The sequence below is a fragment of the Mixophyes fleayi genome, chromosome 3 (genome assembly GCF_038048845.1).
Source record: "Mixophyes fleayi isolate aMixFle1 chromosome 3, aMixFle1.hap1, whole genome shotgun sequence".
Classification (NCBI taxonomy): domain Eukaryota; kingdom Metazoa; phylum Chordata; class Amphibia; order Anura; family Limnodynastidae; genus Mixophyes; species Mixophyes fleayi.
The window spans coordinates 278,010,597-278,032,531 of record NC_134404.1 but is presented as its reverse complement, the minus strand read 5'-3'; the positions used below and the strand labels follow the sequence as shown (position 1 = coordinate 278,032,531).

The window sequence follows — 21,935 nt, the reverse complement described above, 5'->3', positions numbered from 1 at the left end:
ATCAGGTGGGTTTCATATTAGGACATGAACGTCGTGATAACACTACAAGATTATTAGGCGTAGTACATTTTGCACAAACAAATTCTACTATAGCATTTGTACTTTCTATAGATGATGAACAAACGTTTGATAGCATTATTTTTAAATGTATGGAACAAATTTTAGTATACACTTGCCTTTGCCACAACTTTTATCAGTGTCTATTGAAATACTGGTGCCTAAACCACATCTGCCTGCAGAGGAAAGTGACAAGACAGGGTTGCCCCATTCACTCTGATTATTTTAATTTTGTGTGTGGAGGTCTTTGCAGCCCATATATGCAGAAACCCAGACATACAGGTAATAACAGTGGGACACTCAGTTCACAAACTTGCTTTCCTCAACAAACCCCTTATGATGTGTTAGCTACGAGTAGAGATAATACTTGCTTTAAATGGCATTTAGATTGTATTCAATATTCAGAAATTCATATGGCAATAAACCTATCCACAATAGTGGCCTTAAACCAGATCCCACTGTTAGAAACAGTTCAAATGGACCTAGTGATTTGGAACTTGCCCCAAATACCCTGGATAGGTAGTGTAAATATTCTTAAAATTAATGTTTTGTCTGCTTTGCATAACTATTTCCAATATCTATATACACTTGTTATTATGGCAGACGGCTTATGTGGCTTAGTATGAAACCAAGGTTAAATTATCATTTGCCAACAATCCCTACAATAAACTGGTTTGTCAGGTACCTGACATAGGCTTATACTATAAAACGACTTATATTCGTAGATTGTGAGATTGGTGGTTTAATGGTTTAACAAAACCATAGATGCAATTTGAGCAGGCACGGGTAGACAGACCACTACATATGTTGCCCTGGAGAGATTCTTCTAAACCTGCTACACAGCTTCACCCTACCATCCTGCAGACTGCATTAAAGTCTTTAATATTAGCTCCCCCCCCCCCCCCCCCCCTTAAATATGGTCTCAAAAATATACATTCCGCCACAGCTATAAATGTATAAATTGCCTCTAGCTTAAACACATAGGTGGAAGGAAAATCTGGCCAAGCACATTACAAAAAAGAGTCGGAGGTTATCTTAACAGAAAGGAAAGGGGAAAAAGTACAAATATAGAATGAAGGATGGAAGGGTACTAGTGGACAGAAACAATAATTCTATTATTTTTTTCGTTTTTAAGTCAGACAAGTATGTGTTGGTCAGACAAGGCTGAAACTAACGGACATAAGTGCTGTGAATAAGGCGCGTTATTCGGTGAGAAAACAGCACTGAGGTCATGAGTTCGATTCCCGACCATAATGTTATCTGTGAGGAGTTTGTATGTTCTCCCTGTGTTTGCGTGGGTTTCCTCCCACAATCCAAAAACATACTAGTAGGTTTAATGTCTGCCATCAAATTGACCTTAATGTGTGTGTGTGTGTGTGTGTGTGTGTGTGTGTGTGTGTGTGTGTGTCTATGTTAGGGAATTTAGACTGTAAGCTCCAATGTGGCAAGGACTGATGTGAGTGAGTTCTCTGTACAGTGCTGCTGAGTTAGTGGCACTACATAAATAAATGATAATGATATGCACCCATGCAGATTTGTGTGATTCTGCCAGCCTAGAGACAGGGGCATTCTAGCATAGGTCAAGTACAGTGTATATGTGCAACTGCAAACGGATGCAGACCAAGATAAGTATGTATGCTGTATATGCCTGAGAAAGCCATATTATTTGCAGAGGGGTCAAGGCCAGCTGCAAATAGAAAATGATGATGGTGGTCTCTGGAACTAGTGAACCACTTGTAATAGCACCACAGAAGCGGATAGGTGCTTTCTTCAACGCTCAGGCATATATTATGCTTTTGTGTGCATGTGTAGGCAAACAAATTGTTTTTGTTTTACACAAGAAAGTGAGTTGTTTATGCTGTATTAGAGATTTTATTTGAAAGTTTTACTAATGATTAATAGCAAATGTGTTTGTTGCAAATAAAACAATATGGTGCAGAGTTGCATGGATCTTAAGACGCATACAGCTCGGTATAAGGGCGTAAATACACAGATATATATTTTTTTATAACTTTATGTAGTGACTGCACCATCAAAAATTATCTTTGAAGTATGTGTTTAATCCTCAAAATGTTTATATAGTGAAGGCACATATTCAGATGTTCCCACTCCCAGATTATAGATTCTGAACCGATTTATATTCTTTTACTGACGCCTGTTGAAGCACAGAATGTTTATGCTTTAAGATACAAATCCATCAATATAAACAGCATTTGGTTCTTCACATATATTTTTTTGATTTAAAGTAACATGTTCAGTATGTACTAATGTGTTAAAAGGACAAAGGTGAGTCAATTGACAAAGAAACATCTGGAAAGGTTAACATAGTGGTGAATAACGAGCTATCCCTACGGGTTCACCCGTACATTTATCCATACAATATCCACATGTCTAGGCTCACCAAGAGTTCAGTACCCAAAGCACCCCATACATCTTCCTTTGCAAAGAACATATCAATCTCCTTTTGTAAATGTATCAAAAACATGAAGTCCCCTGGTAGAGAACTCTTAATTGGCCGACAATATCCATAAAGGAACATGAAACTTCCATTTCTCTAGTCTCAAGGTATGACCTACTGACACTTGTAAATTTTGTTAATAACATTACAGGACAGAATAACTTCATGTGCTGAAAACACAACAGTGTCATGATGCTTCTTCTATTTTGAAGTAGCGAATCTGCTTTTCATGGTGCAAACAACAATAGTTCTAATTAATGCTTCTTAACAGTACAGCTGAAAAAAACAAAAACTAAATACAAGCTTTTGGGATACTAAAACCCTTTCAAAACCTAAAAGTCCATACTAAATAATTTATATATATATATATATATATATATATATACACACACACACACATAGACATTTGTAGATATACTGCAATACAAAAATGTGTAAAGGCAATGTACAGGCCTCAAACTGCAGATCCAGAGTGTGAAAAGCCAATAGGTCTAGCATCAGAATGTACCACATAAAGGTATGTTAAACATAGAAAACAATATGGGTAAATTAACATTTAAAAAAAATCAAAACTGGTAACAGGAGAGTTGTTTTATTTTCATAAATGTCTTCATGAATTAGATTTCAAAACTGTGGTATGCCGCTGCAAGTCTTACAGATTTGAACGATTATGTTTTCTTACTAAGAGCTGTGACCAGCATGATCGGCCAATCATGAAAGGGCTTCCCGTGTCAACAAATATTCTATTCTAAGGGTGCAAGAGATGTAGAAAATTAAAGATCACAAACTTCCATGAAGGTCTGGGTAGTAGATCCAAGGAAGAACGTGAGCAGATATACTAAGTCATGAACCATTTAAACTGGTTAAAATGTGATGTAAAAGTTAAACCCTATAATAGTGAATTAAATCCATCCAAGCAAAATTAAAACCCTACCACTAATGGAAACTTAACATATGTTAAAATATGCACTATTATTTAGAAAAAAAATCTGAATTCAAAGGCAATTTGCCATGTCCAGCCATGAAAGAGATTTAAAGTTTCTGCACCACCTATCAGTGCCTTAAACAGTTTTGAGAGTTAAAGAGCAAGTAAAGCTACTATTTGTCTATACATGAAGGTCTGTGTATTAATGAGCTGAATAATATACACAAACAGGGATTTTATGAAAACAAGGCCAGGAAGGAAACATACCCCTGCAGTGGAAAACCCACCCCTCTTAATGAACATGACCTTCCTCCAACGTGCGCTTACACCGTATTAGAACCACACACTCACGTCTCTTCTTTCCTCAAGCATCTTCCCTGGGACCCCATATATCTGTCTAGCTTCATCCTCTATCAACTATAACTAACAACATCACACTACAACCCCGAATAACCCTACACATCCACTCACCCACAACTCTCTCTTCCATTGATTAAAAAAACAAAACAGCACATGCCCAGAGAACCACTGCACAGAAATTTGAGGGTAGTTCATGTCACTATCAAGTTATCCCTGAAGCGTCATTTGTGATAAAACTACCATTACTACTAAATTGAAATACTAGACACTTCCCTTACTCATGCAGCACCTGATCTTTCGGAGGGAAAACAAAGAACGATTGCTGGACATTATTTATTAATGTAAAAGCTATCCCTGAATCTGAAGGGAGTATCTGTGGAAGCTTTGCATGGCTTCAGGCTTAAGGACTGCTATTACATTGTTGAATCTTTATATAGTTACAGACGTGCTGTCACACGCCAGCCTCCTGTGGCCACCACTTGAGGACCGGCGCGCCTACCCTCCTCCTGATTCTTCACTTACCTCGTCGGCTGTCATGTCGACGGCGGTCCTGCGCTTGCGCAGACCGTCTCGCCTGTTCTACCTGCCTTGTTTTCCCAGTGCTGGTTCTTCGTGTCTACTTCTGGCCTGGAAGCAGCTTCCCTCTTCTCTGCATGGTGTTCGGATGCTAACTATCCAGTGTGCTGCCACTGATCTCTGCTTACCTGTTTCACTCGTTAGTGGTAATTGCTGTGGATCATCACCCACTACCTATCCAGGGTACTGCCGCTGATCTCCACTTAGCTGCTCCACTTGTTAGTGGTATCTGCCGTGGATCATCGCTCCCTTCTCTCTAGTGTGCTGCCACAGATCATCATTCACCTACTGCACTTGTTAGTGGTAACTGCTGCAGATTCCTGCTCCCTACTTCTCCAAGTACATTGTCTCCCAGTATCATCTCATCCTGCCTCTAGAACTACTTGAGGATTACCCCCATCTCTCGTGTCAGTTCTCTATCACGTCTAACTGGGAACTTCCCTAGAGGACTACGACCAGCAGTGTGGAAGCAGCAAAACCCAAATTCCCTTGTGGGGATCCCTGGTGAAAACCTTCCGCTCTGTTTGACTCCGCACATCTGGGTGGAGTCTAGCCAATCACAGTCGAGACCAGCAGGATCTCACTCATCCTAGCGGATTCATGAAACGTGCATTGAAGAACATAGACTTCAAACTGTGGAAATCAATGAGGTTACAGGGATGTCAAGATAAAGCAACAGGAATAGCTTGATCGTAATCCTATCAAACGAGTATCTACATTTTGCCTGTAAATAAATTCTCTGCAAAAAGGGTGTCCACAGTACACAACTTTCAAATAAGGACTGCATATGTATACTTTTATACCAATATTTATTAAATGGATAAGAGTGTTATTAATTAATTATATGGCCAACATTATAGTGTCTCACAAAAAGACATACAGCCGCTCATGACTGTCATTAAAAATGATGGCAGCAAAAATTCAGAAGTTTTGGAGAATTTAAATAACTATGCTTTTTATTTGGCAAAAGCACTCATCTCTCTCAAATTACAGTTTCTAGTTTTGTGTCTTTTATTACTTTTTATAAAAAAAGTATTACCAACTTAACAACTGCAAAACACAAACATTATAGTAATCATCACAACAAGCATGTGAACAAATAATATTCTACCAAATAATTCCACATCCAGCCAACACATTAATTAACTAAAGTAGAAGTCTGATTTTGTGTTTTCAGGGAAAGGCCCCCACAGAATACAATGGGGAAGTCAGGGGATTAATGAACAAAAACAAACCTGAAAATACTGGGAAACAGGTAAATGTGGGAACCTAAGACATATTTGTAGACATGTGTGAGTAGGGTAACAACAAACATGCACCCACAATAACAATATCAAGAAGTGTATCTCCGTTATGATACAGACAACAGAACAAAAGGGGGTTAATACATTGGTGGAGCGCAGACAGCAGGGCAGAAGAGGTTAACTCATGAGTGGAGCGCAAACAGCAGTACACAAGTGTTACCATATGGGGTGAAGATCAGACAGCAGGATAGAAGGGGTTAACACATTGATGCAGAGCAGGCAGCAGGATAAGTGAAAATAGGAAAATGGACAACACACGAAAACAGAGCAGATAGTTCATTAGGGAGGTCAGGGAAGTGTCTTCCCAGTAGTGGCATCCCAGCTTCACAAAGAGCAGTGATTAAATCCTTCACAGTAGCCTTAACTGCAGGCACCATATGTGCTGCTTTACACAGTTCTCCAGCACGCGGCAGAGCTCTCAGGAACCAGCTTGAAAGACTAAAAAAAAGGCCTCTGCCACCTTCCCTTACTTTGGCAGTACTTGACCTCCACAGCCTCTCACACAACTGTTTGTGGAGGGAATGAGACCTCACAGAAACTAGAGTCCCAAAGATGATGTCAACGGTGCTCTGCTTTCACCCACATTGAGCTGTGCAAGAGGCTGCGAAGGTCAAGTCCATTTTGCTAGTACTCAACTAACCCATGCTTTCTATAACACCTCTGCAAGGAGGTGAGGCCGCCATTATAACATTGTCCTAAAGGTATAAGAAGAGCTTGAACTGTGTGCAACGGAATGGGAAGATAACACTTTACTTTTCCAGAGTTGTAGTGTTACTGTCAGGTTAAAATTGGTTCCCATCTGAAAATGTCAATTTTGGTGTTTAGCGGTCCTTTAAGTCGCAATGACAAAAGGTATTGTTCCCGTACGTTTAAATAAAACAAACAAGCATTGCATGAACATTGCAGTACAAAGTAAATCAACTATAAAAGCCAAATAAGCGTAGAATAAAATCACAAGAACCTGCAGCATCAATGTACAGTAGACGATGTCTCATGTATTACCTAATCAAAAGTTTTATTAAAACTGTACCTACAATGCTCTATTTAATAAGTATAAACCCATTGTAAATTTCTGGATTATTTTCAAACATAGAAAGAAACATTAAAAAGAACAGGCTTAACTGAAAGCCTGTGGCATGTTGAGATGAGTGGCTCACTATGCATTCTCTGCTGGGGAGGATTTAAGGCAGCTCCAAATGCTGCTGTTATGATGGTGAAAGGGTTATGTAACCTGAGGCAAAAGAATCCAATCCACACCTAGCAAGCTGCCAAGCCGCAGATTACTCCATGTAAGTAAATACATGGAAAACTCCTAATGAAAGGGAACTCCGAACAGAAAAGTCACGCTTTGCCCGGGTATATCGTTTTTTCCCCTCACTCAACACTTCATAGATTAAAAGGCTCGTGGAAGTTTGCAGCTGGACAGAGAGAAATACACTGTTAAATACATTATGTACACACCATATTTGTTAAGTGTAAGAATATGTTGTTCAATGTCACTAAATGGTTAAAGAAGATTCCCCTCTTAGAAAGCAACCCATGTTACAAGTAGTACAATGAAGACGGCACTAATCAGCCAGCATAAAACCCAACATTTTTCAGAGCTTATTATACAATGGAAAATAACAGTGTTGGCCTCTGTAATCTGATTTACAATAGTATCAGGTTTACAACTCTGTGCGATTGATAAGTCTGGTAGTGGGTTTACCAGGAAAACCTGCAACATGATAACCCGTACATTCATGCAGGATTGGCAGAGATTTTTATCCGGCTGGCTGTGATTTGCTAAAATTCTGGAGGTTACAGTAATTTACAGATCAACGTCTAATGCTGGCGGAAACTGAACAAACAAATTCGGTTTTTTTGCTTTGATCAGTTTGGAGAGTATCAGTTTAATGACAGAAAAGGTCTATAAAACTAACTATTTACTGTGAGTGCTTGCTGCAAGACTGCATTTCCTAAAAGCACCATGTGCAATTCTAGTTTATTCCCATAACAGATATGGGCAATTACTGGAGGATTGATCAAAAACCATGCGCTGACTGACAGCAGGAGCAAGTGAAATATAAGAAAAGAAGAGGAAGTACATTTCCTCCTCCACGGGGAAAGGAAATATGTTCATGAGGGATGGACGGACTACTTCTACCTGTGCACAAGCATAAAGTGTGATTAGCTTGCAGTGGCTTCTGGCAAGGTGGTGTGCATGGGTATCCCCCCCCCCCCGCCCCCATTTACTGGTGGATTGGAATGCAGGGAAATTCTACAAAAGTAAAAGATAGACTTACATTGGTTAGTAAATAGTAAGTAAGATACAAACTGTACCAGAAACCACATATAGAATGTACTTGTGGCTTTCAATATTAAGCATTTGTTTTAAGCACTTTGGAGAATGGTACTTTTAAATTATGGAATAGAAGAATCAAGTTATCACTTACCAAACTCCAAGAATAAGAGCCAGCTCTTCTGCACACAAGTCAGGCATCTGGAATTGATCTGGATCTGCTAGCTTGATTTTATTAAGCACCGTGTCATCCTGTAACTCATGATTCTGTGAGTAAAAAATTCATAATTAAAACTGTCAATGTAACACGCAACACTTCTTGTAGATTGACTATAGCTAAAGTAGGTCAAGCGTGGCAACCCGTGGCTCTCTAGCTGTTATGGAACTACACTTCCAAGCACAAAATAGAGATCGGGCTTGGACTGGCAATATCTGCTGGAACTTGTAGTTCCACAACAGCTCAGTGTTGCCTAACTATGTTACACAGTCATTGCCAGTATGTTATATAAACAAATGCAAACATATTTTGTCTAACTCTGTGTGTTTGTGGGTAAGCTTTAGTTTCTGTTTAAGTCTGTAGCAAAATTCTAATGAAGACAATTCAATCAGTGTGGCCTTATATGCACAATAATTCTTGTGTAAAATATAGACATTTAAGAGGATGCTTTATTCATTTTTGTCAATAGTATGCTCTCCTATTTGTTAGTAAAGTTTCTAATTCTTGATTGTACCTCAATTAACTATATTTGAAGTTCTACCCAGTTATGATAAGCACACTTTATTTATGGTATATTACATATTTTATTCTTTTTGCAGCATGTCACTCATCAATTAGCGCCAGTGATATAACTTACCACTTTTTCCCATTGATTGCTTGTGACATGCTATTTATTATGGTGCATTATACAAACTGCAGTAAAGTATAACATAATTATGCGGTTTTGAGAAAAAAGGCTGGTGGTTCAGTAATGCGATTTGCAGACCGCCACAGACTGAATGCTTAATAAAATTATCAGATGTGCTCATCTGGGAAGTACAGGCCAAATGATAACTAGCACTGGGTGCTCCTGGCAGCCCTGGACGTTGGGTAACAATGTAAACATTTTAGGTGCAACTTATCGTGGTAAGTTTAATATGCCAGTATGCAGTGCCCCTGAGTGTTATTGCAAGTTAGCACTTGTAGAACTACAAGTCCCAGGTGCCACAAGTGTATACTAAATGTGTCTCCCATAAAAATTCAACAGTGTTGAGAGAACTTTACCTATAGATGAGCTTTTTTTATTTGGAGAGACTTGCAATGAAATAACCCCTACACTACAGTGCTACATTATAATGGTAAGAACCAAGGAACTTTGTATAAATGTGTTGGATACAAATGTGTATTTGAAATTAGCAATTACAAATATAATAATATACTAAATACTAAATGTAAAATGTAAACTATGAAGTAATTGTTTTAACTGTATACAAGCAATTCTATATATACTGTTTTTTCTTAAATAGCAAGTTAAGTACATTTTAAGCATGCATCTGACATACTCAAATGGAGAGGGTTGAGATGGATTCAGATGTAATAAAATGGTTTATAATGCAAAAAGTACACTGTTTCTATTGCGTTTGGCTGAGGTATACAATGCAATTACAGAACACTATCTTTAAAGCAATTTTAACTACAAAATACTCAATTTAATTTGGACACCAATTTTATTTTATGTTGGATTATATAACTATCAGGCAAGGCAGCGAGTAGAACTGTTAACAATGCATGAAGTGTTACAAATATAAAGAATAAACAAGGATTGGTCTTATAAATAAAGTATGGACTGAAAACAGATATGTTTTCTTTATTAGGCAATTCCCATGATGCCTAGTGTGATCAGTGTAGAATAATGCCCAATCTGTGGAATTTGCAGAAAAGATGTATCTAAATTCTTGATCACTGCTATATCTTTGTAGGCCAATCAAACTGTAATAATATAGTGTATTTTCTGCTAGAACATGTAGTCCAAATACGTATTGAGTTCCCATATCACTGGCAAATAAAGTGCTGAGTAGTGCATTTAGAAAGATAATACAAACAGACAATATGTTAGAAGGTCGTCTTTTCATGAAATCCTATGCAAGGAAATTGTTAATTAATGTATAGCATTATTAGCATTAAACATATAAAATAATTCCCCTAGTGAAATGATCATGCATACAAATCTGTGGCTTATAACCTCTGGGCAATGCTGCTCCTAAGTTGGTATCTTGAAGAGGACATTTCTACTGTTTTTTTATATTCGCTAGAAGTTGTTTTTTAGCATTAATTTCTTATTGGCATACATTGTAAATAACAAAGTCAACCTCATTTCTCTCAATTTCAGTCAATTTAAATCTGACGTTTTTATTTTCATTATTATGCTTAAAAAGGACTAGCAACCGTATGCAGCTGCATAAACACATTTTATTGAAAATATAACATTAATCTATTTAATGTATCTCTTTTTTAATGGTGGGCCATAACCGTGCAGATAAAATAACATTTAGTATTCTGCCACCAGCAATCTTTTTATGAAAAAGTCAAAGCGATGAAGAGGAAAAAAAAAAAAAAGAAGGGGTTGGGAAAAACACCCAGTAGTGTGGTAGTGAAATGGTTAATGAAGATGGAAACACAGATGGATTATTTTTTTTTTCCTACCTTGGGCAAGTTCTCTACAGGGGTTGGATCCGGCGTCCGTCCATTGCGTAAGAAGGAATCTCCTTCCCTTTGCACATCTATGATAAGTTGAGCCAAATCGTTTTCCTGAAATCGTGTCCGTTTTCCCAAAGCACCTGCAGGAAATGAAGACACAATTCACATCAATTTACTGTCTGTCAGGGAAAAGTCCAAGCTCCCAGCTTCTCTTTCTTTTCTTTTTCTTTTTTTGCTTTGCTGAACAGGAGAAAGAAAATGCCGCTATTGAAACAGTTAACCCTTCCAGCATTGAAAGGAGAATGTATGGTGCATGCATCCAAAGACATTGCAGGTGACTACCACTGTTACTTAGTCACTCTGCAGCAATGTAATGTTTCTATAGCGCTCACACCTAATAATTCTGTGGGGACTCTCCTACACAGCACAATGAGAGCACAAGCTCAAATAGTCCTTTGTTTCTAAGATGTCATACTTCCAAAATTTAAGATGCTATTAGTGTGGTTTTTTATGAAGACTGGCTTTTTGTTTAAAAATAATGATCTTTTTACAGTGTCCTTGTCCTGTGCACGGACTGATTTTATTTCTGCAAAAAAGATGCTGATAGCAGGCAAAAATAAAGGGAATGAAACTTGCTTATATGATTCTGTAGTGTTAACTGTTAGCTCAGCAATCATGCAGCTTTGTAATCTGGAACATACACTGTGATGTTCAATGCCTTTCTAAATAGCCGGATATTTATAATTAGGAAAGATATGAGTGTGTACATACCTATACACACACACACACACACACACACACACACACACACAGGAGGGCAGGAGGGAAGACACATGTGCGCAGCTATCATATGTTATGAGAGGTGAAGGGGGGAGAATAGTTGGGTTAGAAGGAGAGAAGGTAGGTTTAGATAAAGAAATTGGTTTTGAGAGCCTATTTGAATCTTTGGAGGCAGATGGAAATCCCGATTGGTGGAGGGAGGGAGTTCCGGAGGAGGGGAGCAGCACTGGACAAGTCTGCGAGGTTGAAGTGATGAGGAGGGGTGGTCGGTCATTGGCAGAAGGGAGAATGTGGGAAGGAATGTTGAGAGAGATGAGGCTGGAGATGTAAGGGGAGGGGGGTTGGGAGATGACTTTATAGGTGAAGGTAAAAGCCATGAAAGGAGAGGGTGGTCTACAGACCAAAGGAGTTAAGGGTTTGTAGGCGGAGATGGTGGTATACAGCGTCAAATGCAACAGAGCGGTCCAATAGGATGAGGAAAAAGAAATGAACTTTAGATTTAACAGCAAGATCATTAGTGATGTTGGTGAGTGCAGTTTCTGTAGAGTGGAGTGGACGAAAATCAGAGTACAGTGGGTCAAGGAGAGAGTGGGAGGAAAGGAAGACGGTAAAGTGGATGTAGATAATCAACAATAAGCTTTTGGATCTTCCTGGCGAAGGGTAGGAGAGATGGGGCGAAAGCTGGGGAGATAGTCTGGGTCTAGGGAGGGTTTTTTGAGTATGGGAAAGGCGAGGGTATGCTTGAATGATGAAGGAAAGAAACCTGCTGAGAAGGACAGGTTGAAGAGGTGGCCAAGATCGGAACAGGCTTTAGGAGAAAGGGAGTAAGGAAGACAGGAGGGATTAGGGTCTAGGGGGTGGGTAGTGGTGGTGGGGGTAGCAAGAGAATGGATCCAATTTCATCCCTAGAGACAGGTGAGAAGTAAGAGAAATTGGATGATTAGAGGAGGAAATGTGGGGGAGGGGCAGGAATGAGAGGAGCCTGATGGAAGGTTATTTCCTAGTGGATGGATTCGATTTTGGATGTGAAATGGATTGCGAAGTCGAGGGCAGAGAGAACTAAGGGAGGGCAGAGAGAACTAAGGGAGGGCAGGAAGGCGGAAAGGAATAGAAGGTAGGCAATAGACAAGGTTGGAGGACATCATAGATTTGAAATAGGCTTTTTTGGACAGAGATAGGGCAAAGCTATAGGAGGAGAGTATGAATTTGAAATGAAGGAAGTCAGCATGAAAGTGCATTTTCTACAGTACCGATCAGCAGGACAAAAGCATTTTTTCAGGTGTCTGGTGCTTTTGAAATACCAGGGTTGAGGCATGGATTTAAAATGACTAGCAGTGACAGCCAGGGCAGCGGAGTTCAGGGCAGAGGTGAGGGTGCTGTTATAAGGGAAATTGCGAGGTCAAGACATGAAAGGTTAGAAATTGGGGAGATAAGCAAGTCCAGTGAGGAGGAAACCAGTATATCAGTATATTATAGCATCAAGGTTTCACTTTGTGAATGTAGTCTTTGGAGTAAAAGGTGGTAGGGAAAGATTTAAAAAAAAAAAGGGATAATGGTCAGAGAGAAGGAACAGTGAGTTTGTGAAATCAGAGATTTCACAGCGATGAGTAAAGACCAGACTGAGGGAGTGGCTACTGGAGTGGTAGGGTGACGAGGAGGTCCATTGAAAGAGGCCAAAGGTCAATAAGAGAGTAGTTTAGAGGTAGCAGGATCAGTGGAAAAATCAATTGGGATGTTGAAGTCGCCCAAGAGAAAGTATGGGGCATCTGGATTAGCAGGGAAGTTGTCAGGTTCCAAGGAAACATATGGGGGAGGGGAGTGAATGTGGGGCTTGGCAAGGAAGGGGGGCAACAAAGTACGAAACACACAATTGAGGAAACACTAAAATAAATATCACATACCTATAAGTAGAAAATCTTTTATGCAAAAGTTTTATGGAAATCAGAAAGCTAAAATGTAAATAACTGCTCCTGCAGTGTATTAAAAATATGTATACTAGAACATATCTGTAATATTCCGAAGAAGGTTGAAAATCATAACATTCCAGGTTTTTTTTCAAAGTATCATAATTATAACCCTTATGACTAAAGGCCATTGAACATGTCGGGCTAGACAATAAAGATGGTGATAGGTTTTTAAAGTTGGCACAGCAAGAGACCTTTTAGTTTTTCATCTTAAATGCATTAGTGCTGAATGGTGTCAATGAAGGAAGTGAGATTACTCCATACTTTAAATATCATTTAGAAAATATTTTTTAGCAATTGCATTAAATAATGGTATATTATATTTGATTTAGTATGCTTCTTAGAATAACTGTTATTATATTAATCTTTGGGTACTGTAGAAAATTAGGTTTTAACACATATGTACTTTTTTTTTTTATAATGTAAGATTAACATCATTTCATATTATGGATATGTTGTTTCTTCGTTAAAAATATAGGGAGTGCTCTTTCCAATGAGATCTTAATATAACCAATGGATGTGTTGCTTTATCAATGTGCATAGCCATCGTATTGACTTGACAGGACAATTGGCAGGTCTTACGCTAATTGACTGTTGTCTATTGGTAATATTTACTGTTTTATTTGCTCATATTCCCTAGATAGATAGTCCATTTTACTGATTTTGTCTTCATCGGCTTCATTTAGTATTTCAATGTTATTCACTATTTACTTATGAGATAATGCTTTGTTCTTTTATTCGTTTTTATTGTTGCTATTCATGTTATTAAGTTTCAGTACATCATTTAAGCAGAATCGTAACACACTGCCATAACGTAAGACTGGTACCAATGTTTTAAAGTTTAAAATTTGTCCAACTCACGGCAGACACAACTTCAGCACCCTGCTGGTGCTTTCTCATTTCATTAATAATATTAATTTTGTTTGGAACAGACCACAAGTTGTTTCAAAGGCTACAAATAAGCTAATACTACATTTTTGCAACACATGTTGTTTAGTTTAGCTATTGTTTTGAGGTTTACATATATTTAAGAAACATTTGCTGCTAATGTAGTGTTAAGTTTCAAATATTATTGTATTTTCTCGATTATTATGATTTTGCTTGGAACACATCAAAAGCTGTTCCAAAGGTTACAACTTGACCAATATTATTATATTTAAAATTTTCAGACTGTTTAGACAAACACACCTTCATTAGTCTGTTGTTGATTCATTTGTAACATGGACATCGCTTGCACACATTACAGGTCATTATAATAGTAAACAAATAAATAAAAATTGCAGTTGTGAAATATATTTGCCATATTTAATTATTTCCAACTATACATATGATGAATTTTCATTTATTAGAATACCTGCAGTTAGGATGCACATATATTAATCATGAATAATATAAATTCTTTCTACTTCTTCATTTTTGTATGCAGTAAGTTTGTTATATAATAATTAACTACGTTCACGAGCCGCGGCGGTACTCCGCATCCTGGCGTGATGTAGCAGCCGAGCACGTGCATTAGTTACAATTGACTGTTATGTTTGTGGCATAGAGTAGGAGGGTGTAGGGACATCCTCCATCTCCAGGGGGAGCTCTCGCATGATTCTATTTGTTCATTTATATATTTATACATATTCTTGGTTTATGATATTACCTATGCTAGTCCCAAGCTAGTAATTAATTAGTAGCCTCCTGAGGCTGATTGTCAGCCCTGTTCTCCTACTTTCTGATTTGTCCATCAAAGTATTTAAGGCAGTGAGGACTGAGCTTCACTGCCGATTATAGTCCCTGCTCCCAAGCATACTTCTCCTGCTGTTTGTGTTCCTGCTGTCTTCCGTATTTCTGTTATTGACCCTTGGCCTGGATTTTGACATTGCTGATTTGCCTGTGACCCTGACCCCTTGCTCGGATACTGATGCTGCTGATTTGCCTGTGACCCTGACTTCTTGCTTGAATATTGACTCCGCTGATTTGCTCGTGACTCTGTAACCTTTGCCTGGATACTTGATTCCTCCTCTTTGTAATCACCTGCACTACAATCTCAGGTTATCAGCTCCTACTACTAGAGAACAAGACCTGGGGGCATCTGAGTACCTGTGAGCGTGTCTAGCTCTATGGGAAAGGTGGCTGCTAAACCTCTGAAGCGGTTCTAGGAGTTGATACCTGGGGCGAGAGCCGTAATAACTACATTATTTTATAAATGATGTGATTCAAACAGCTCTTTTGGTGTAAATTCTAAAGATATGCAGATATTTTCTTATGAAATATACATCTGGAATATGACTGTTTTCCATTACTGCATATTGTTCTTAATATGTAAAATACTACATGAATGTTTGTTAATCATCTCACACACATGTATTAATCAAGTCACAAGGACACAAGTTGGAATGACCTAATCAAATAGGTAATGTAACTAAAATAAACAATAATAATTATTACAATTTGTCTGAAGCATAACATACATTTAGGGTTTACATTTACAAAATGGAAAAAGTGTAGACACAACACAAAAAGTTTCCTCTTCTTTTGTGGTAATAGATGTTTACTTTTGAGTAGCTGTGCAAATAAAAGATTATACAAGTAACTCTATCGATTAGCACACCAACAGAGTATGCATATACATCTATATATCTACATATCTACACATATATATATATATATATATATATATATATATATATATATATATATATATATATATATATATATATCCATACTTCAATCCATCCTAAATGCTGCTGAAAGACTGATTATTCTTCTCTCACCGCTCCACATATGCTACATCACTTTGCAAATCCCTACACTGGCTCCATGTGTCCTCCAGAATAAAAATCAAATTACTCATCCTTACCTATAAACACTACCCCTGCATACATTTCATATCAAAATACACTCCCCCCTGCTCTCTTAGCTCTGACCTGTGCCTTGTCTTGTTCCCGGTAACCACCTCTCACTCCCACCTACAAGACATCTCCCGTGCTGCTCCCCACTTATGGAATTCCCTGCCATGCTCAATCAGACTTTCCCATAGCCTTCAAATCTTTATACGCTATTTGAAAACCCATCTATTTTTAGAGGCAACCTTATCCCTAATAACACTATTCACACTAATGCACCATCACAATTGTCCCAATCTACACTCTGAGCCACATTTGCTCCTCTTGTTTCAGCTGTGCCCACTTCCGCTTAGAATTTAAGTTCTTTAATGAGTCTTTCATACCCTTTGTTTTTATGTCTGCATTTATTTTGCTTACCTTGTATGTCCCTGTTTTATGTATGTACTGTTTTCCCTACTGTACGGCACTACAGAGTACTGTTTCGCCTTACAAGTCTACAATAGTAATAATAATAAGAGTGTTACTTGCTAAATAAAGACTAGCCCCAGCATTGTGCTTCATACTGTGCCCAAATGCAAAAATTATTTAATGTTGCATGGTAATATTTAAATATAGGATTTAATACAGTAGCAAAAAGAACTGGCTGGTTGATCTAGTCTGACAATTTCAGTGCCTACATTTTTTATTTGTCCCTGTTTTTTATTTTCCTCTTTTTTTTTATGGAAAGTGGGGTAGGGGTTTTAGTTAAAGGTCCTAAAAACAGCTTTATGTATGCTCCATACATTAGCATTTTATAATTATTTAACTGTATGTCTTTCTACCACCTTTGCTAGATAACTGTTCCATGGATGTATCTCTATTTATGTAAATAAGTACTTCCTGAAGTAACATTTCAGTCTACAACAAAGAGCCTCAAGGGGGCTGATGAATTATGTACTTAAAAGGGGGTTTGGAGTTTATGGGGTGGTCGCAGTGCCATCAAAAAAACAAGAAACTTGATTTTTACACTTCCTCAGCCCATTCATTTTAATTTGAAGCCTTTTGCTTCATCCAGAAAGAGCATAGAAATGTGCACGAATACTACTAATATAATCAATAAAATGTACAAGTGTGTTACTTAAAATACCCCAATGATTTATTTAAGATAAAAATGAGGCAGCATTATTTCTGAAAAAATGGAAAGATTACAACTGATTGGTCCATTGGCAGATGGAAAGCAGGACTTTGAGGGGACATTTTTAGTTTTGTCAACATGTACATTCCTATCATGGATGACAATCTTATAAATCGGTGTGCAATTTGAGTGCGAAAAGGCACTTAAAGAGTAATGGGTTAGTGAACCTGTGTAATCACGCAGTGGTGAGTCAGACAAGCGCATTCATATAAAAATGTTTCTTTATCAGTTTATAAATGACCGTTAGAATATTAGTAGTCATCTTGTTGGGAAAAAGTCAGGGTATTTTGTGATTTATTTGAAGATGTTATGGAAACTGTAAGTCAATGTCAGAAATGTCTAACTATTTTTTTTTAAAAAAATCATATGGGAGATAATAATGCTGACATAGCAATTCCCTTTCATATTTTTCATTCTTTAATAAAGTCTAAATCTTAATTTAACTATATTAAAAATGCAATAAACATAATGTGCATGCTCACCTGATTGTGTTTGTCTTGGCAGATTATTGTCATACAGGTGCAAATACCTTTAGACAGAGAAATGTAATGCTGCTATATTACCAGGAACATGTGACACACAAGACTCTGCTCCTTCTAGGAAGTTTTGGGTACTACACTTCTTTCTATCAGCAATTTATACTACAACGGCAAACCTGGCCAGGGCATCATGATCATAATGGTTATATTTTCTAATTACTCCATCTGTATTTGTATAATTGAAACATTCACAGACACACAAATATATTGCTCTGGCGTTTTAGTCCACTATCCCTTTGCTTCTCTCTCATACTGGGACAACTGGGAGTGTGAACAGGGTCCAAATATCAAAAACGTAGCCAAGAGAAGGTACAGGGATGGCATACACGAGTTACTCAATTTGCTGTCAGATGGCATATAAATGATGGCTAGCATATGCTTAAATTACCCAGTAGTAGAAAGTGTAATATAATGTTGGCATCTTATGGTCCCATAGACAAGTAGCACTATGAATTTTTGTCCTATTTTTATAAGCTTGGTTCATCATCATCATCATTATTATTTATTTATAAGGTGCCACAAAATGATGCCGTGACAGACAGTCGGTACAACAAATCATACAGAAACTGAATCATACATAGAAACAGAATAACGACATTGACGGAGAAGGTGCAGACATGAGACAGAGGGTAGAGAGGGTGCTGATCAATCTAGAACTAGAGGGTAATGCTTAGACAACAGGCGATAGAGGGACAGGATTGTAGCTGGTAGTGTGCAGAGGAAGTAGTATCAGGTGAGTGTGGGATTAGCTATAGTGAAGTGGTAGATTTTTAGGGAGTACATCTGTGTAAACAGCCACCTAACATTCACGCCTTCAAGACATTACCTGTGTCTTATGTAACTCCATACCACACATCCCCCAAATGTCAGTCTTTTCAAGTAAAAGGTTGTAGTGCAAGACCCCCCCACCTCTACCCGAAGCCCTGAGGAATCTTACATGCATTCGTTTTACCCAGGTCTCTGCTGGCAATGTAACACAAAGCCGGCAAATTAATTTTGTTAAACTACCTTTCACAAGGTGGTAATGTAGCTTTAAAGTGATGCTAGAATACTATAGTGTCAAAAGTACCTCTGTATGGAACAAAGTTGTCATAAACACTGGAAATACAGAAATGACACATCACTACATGTATAAGTATGCATGTGTATATGTTTAATTATATAAATACACCATATAAAAAGAAGACTATAACAAACATGAAAGACACAACAGTTTTGTAAAGAGAGAGCATGTTGATCTGTTTAGGTGACAACACTGTTGCACAATAGCACTATAAAAGGGTGGGCTGAACATGATACTAACATTTGGTTGTTATTATTGATTTTTTACATTCTAATTCTATCATAAGCATTCTAACAAATGAACCCTGTCAATGGCTAACACTGAATGACGCACAACATAACGACAGAATGCCTGAAGACGAAAAACTGTGAGACGATGACACAGATTGTTTTAGAAAAAAAGGATTAGATGACAAGATAAACGTGTTTGAGATAGAACATGGTTATGGTAACTATTTCTCAATCGAGGCTTTCCAGATTAGCGCTTGTTCTAACACTAAGCCTGACGGATTGTTTCATCTGACCCAAGACTGTCAATTTTAATGTTTGACGCACACCTGTCCTCTATCAATTATAGTCAATCAATTATAGTGATTTTAACATCAACTGCCTTAATGACTTCAGTGGTTAATTACAGCTAACACTTCGATATTGCTCTGTTGAAATTTTGTTTATGGTAAATATAATAACATTGTAGACTTCATGTGCAATGCCCAATTAGCAATTCATGCAAAACCTGATATTTAACCGAATATTGTGCAATCAATCTAGTACTGTATGAAAACTAGAAAAAGTGATCTTGCCATTTGCCTGGTATGATGCATTGCTGTAGGAGAAAAGAGATACTGCTATGTGTAATATGCGATACATCTATATGTGTCATCTGTGATACATCTATATGTGTAATATGTGATACATCTATATGTGTCATCTGTGATACATCTACTGTTATGTGTAATCTGTGATACATCTATATGTGTAATCTGTGATACATCTACTGTATATGTGTAATATGTGATACATCTATATGTGTAATACGTGATACATCTATATGTGTCATCTGTGATACATCTACTGTTATGTGTAATCTGTGATACATCTATATGTGTAATCTGTGATACATCTACTGTATATGTGTAATATGTGATACATCTTTATGTGTCATCTGTGATACATCTACTGTATATGTGTAATCTGTGATACATCTACTGTATATGTGTAATATGTGATACATCTACTGTATATGTGTAATATGTGATACATCTATATGTGTAATATGTGATACATCTACTGTTATGTGTAATCTGTGATACATCTATGTGTAATATGTGATACATCTACTGTATATGTGTAATATGTGATACATCTATATGTGTAATATGTGATACATCTATATGTGTAATATGTGATACATCTACTGTATATGTGTAATATGTGATACATCTATATGTGTAATATGTGATGCATCTACTGTATATGTGTAATATGTGATACATCTATATGTGTAATATGTGATGCATCTACTGTATATGTGTAATATGTGATACATCTATATGTGTAATATGTGATACATCTATATGTGTAATATGTGATACATCTACTGTATATGTGTAATATGTGATACATCTATATGTGTAATATGTGATGCATCTACTGTATATGTGTAATATGTGATACATCTATATGTGTAATATGTGATACATCTATATGTGTAATATGTGATACATCTATATGTGTAATATGTGATACATCTATATGTGTAATATGTGATGCATCTACTGTATATGTGTAATATGTGATACATCTATATGTGTAATATGTGATACATCTATATGTGTAATATGTGATACATCTATATGTGTAATATGTGATGCATCTACTGTATATGTGTAATATGTGATACATCTATATGTGTAATATGTGATACATCTATATGTGTAATATGTGATACATCTACTGTAAATATGTAATGTTAGCGACTGTAAATTATCAAATGATTATTGGTTTATCTGAAGTTGAATTGCAATCTAAAAAAAAAAGCAGAACAATTATGGAGGTTTCTATGAAGATGAGAGAAACTGGTGGAAAACTTTGGAGGTGGTGACGAGTGACACAGTCCATCCTCCCCCAAAACCCGCTCTGCTCTAAGGAGCCTGTGCATGCACAGTGAAGCCCTACATCGGCTTCACTACACCTCACTGAAATGACAGTGGCAGGAGCAACCACCATGCATGGAGTACAGTGGCTATGAGCCAGCCCATCCCTCTTTTACGGCACCTGTAGCAGCTACACCCCCTGCTATGGCAGTAGTACTGCCACTGGGTGCGTTCATAAAGCTTTATAGACCCTAGAGTACAATAGAGAAGCAAAGAGGCAAAGCATGAGGGTGAGAATAAACCTTAGACATTCCTCCGTCACTATTCTCACACATTCTGCTATTTATCAAGAAAGTCGTCGCTTTTGTGTGAAATAAAGTTTTCTAGGAAACAAAGTTTATGCATTCAACCTGTTACCTAAGCATATCAAGTACACATTTGGCATAACACTCTACAACAAACTGAGTGCACTACAAATTGATACGTACTAAGTATGGATTCCTCAGGTACTGATGGTAAAATATTCAAAACTACAAAATATTACTTGTGTCATATGCACTGTATGTATATTATTCATTCTACAGGCCTAAATTATTTCAGACATTACAAGGAAGACACACTCCAATAACTCCTCATACAGCAACAAAACAGGTCTAGTCAAATAGAGCTTACAACTGAAATGGTGCATGACAAACAGACGGAGACAGTCTGGAAAAGGAAAAGTCCAGATTTTGCAAACGTGGCCTTCATGGAGAAATTCTGTTCTTAAGAGGAAAGTACCACTGCTTTAGAAATATGATTCTATAAGAGATATGCTATTATAGTCAAAATTATCTAGTTCTGTTTTATCA

General features: G+C 37.4%; 1 protein-coding gene across 1 annotated transcript in view; it reads right to left on the bottom strand.

Annotated features, from left to right (window-relative positions):
* TTC27 (tetratricopeptide repeat domain 27) overlaps positions 1 to 21,935 on the bottom strand; it is a 293,427-nt gene that overhangs the window by 167,072 nt on the left and 104,420 nt on the right. The window contains exons 8-9 of the mRNA XM_075203668.1: positions 10,642 to 10,775; positions 8,116 to 8,228 (exon numbers count right to left, since the gene is read on the bottom strand). Of these exons, the coding sequence (XP_075059769.1) occupies positions 8,116 to 8,228; positions 10,642 to 10,775 (247 nt within the window). The remainder of the gene's footprint in view (positions 1 to 8,115; positions 8,229 to 10,641; positions 10,776 to 21,935) is intronic.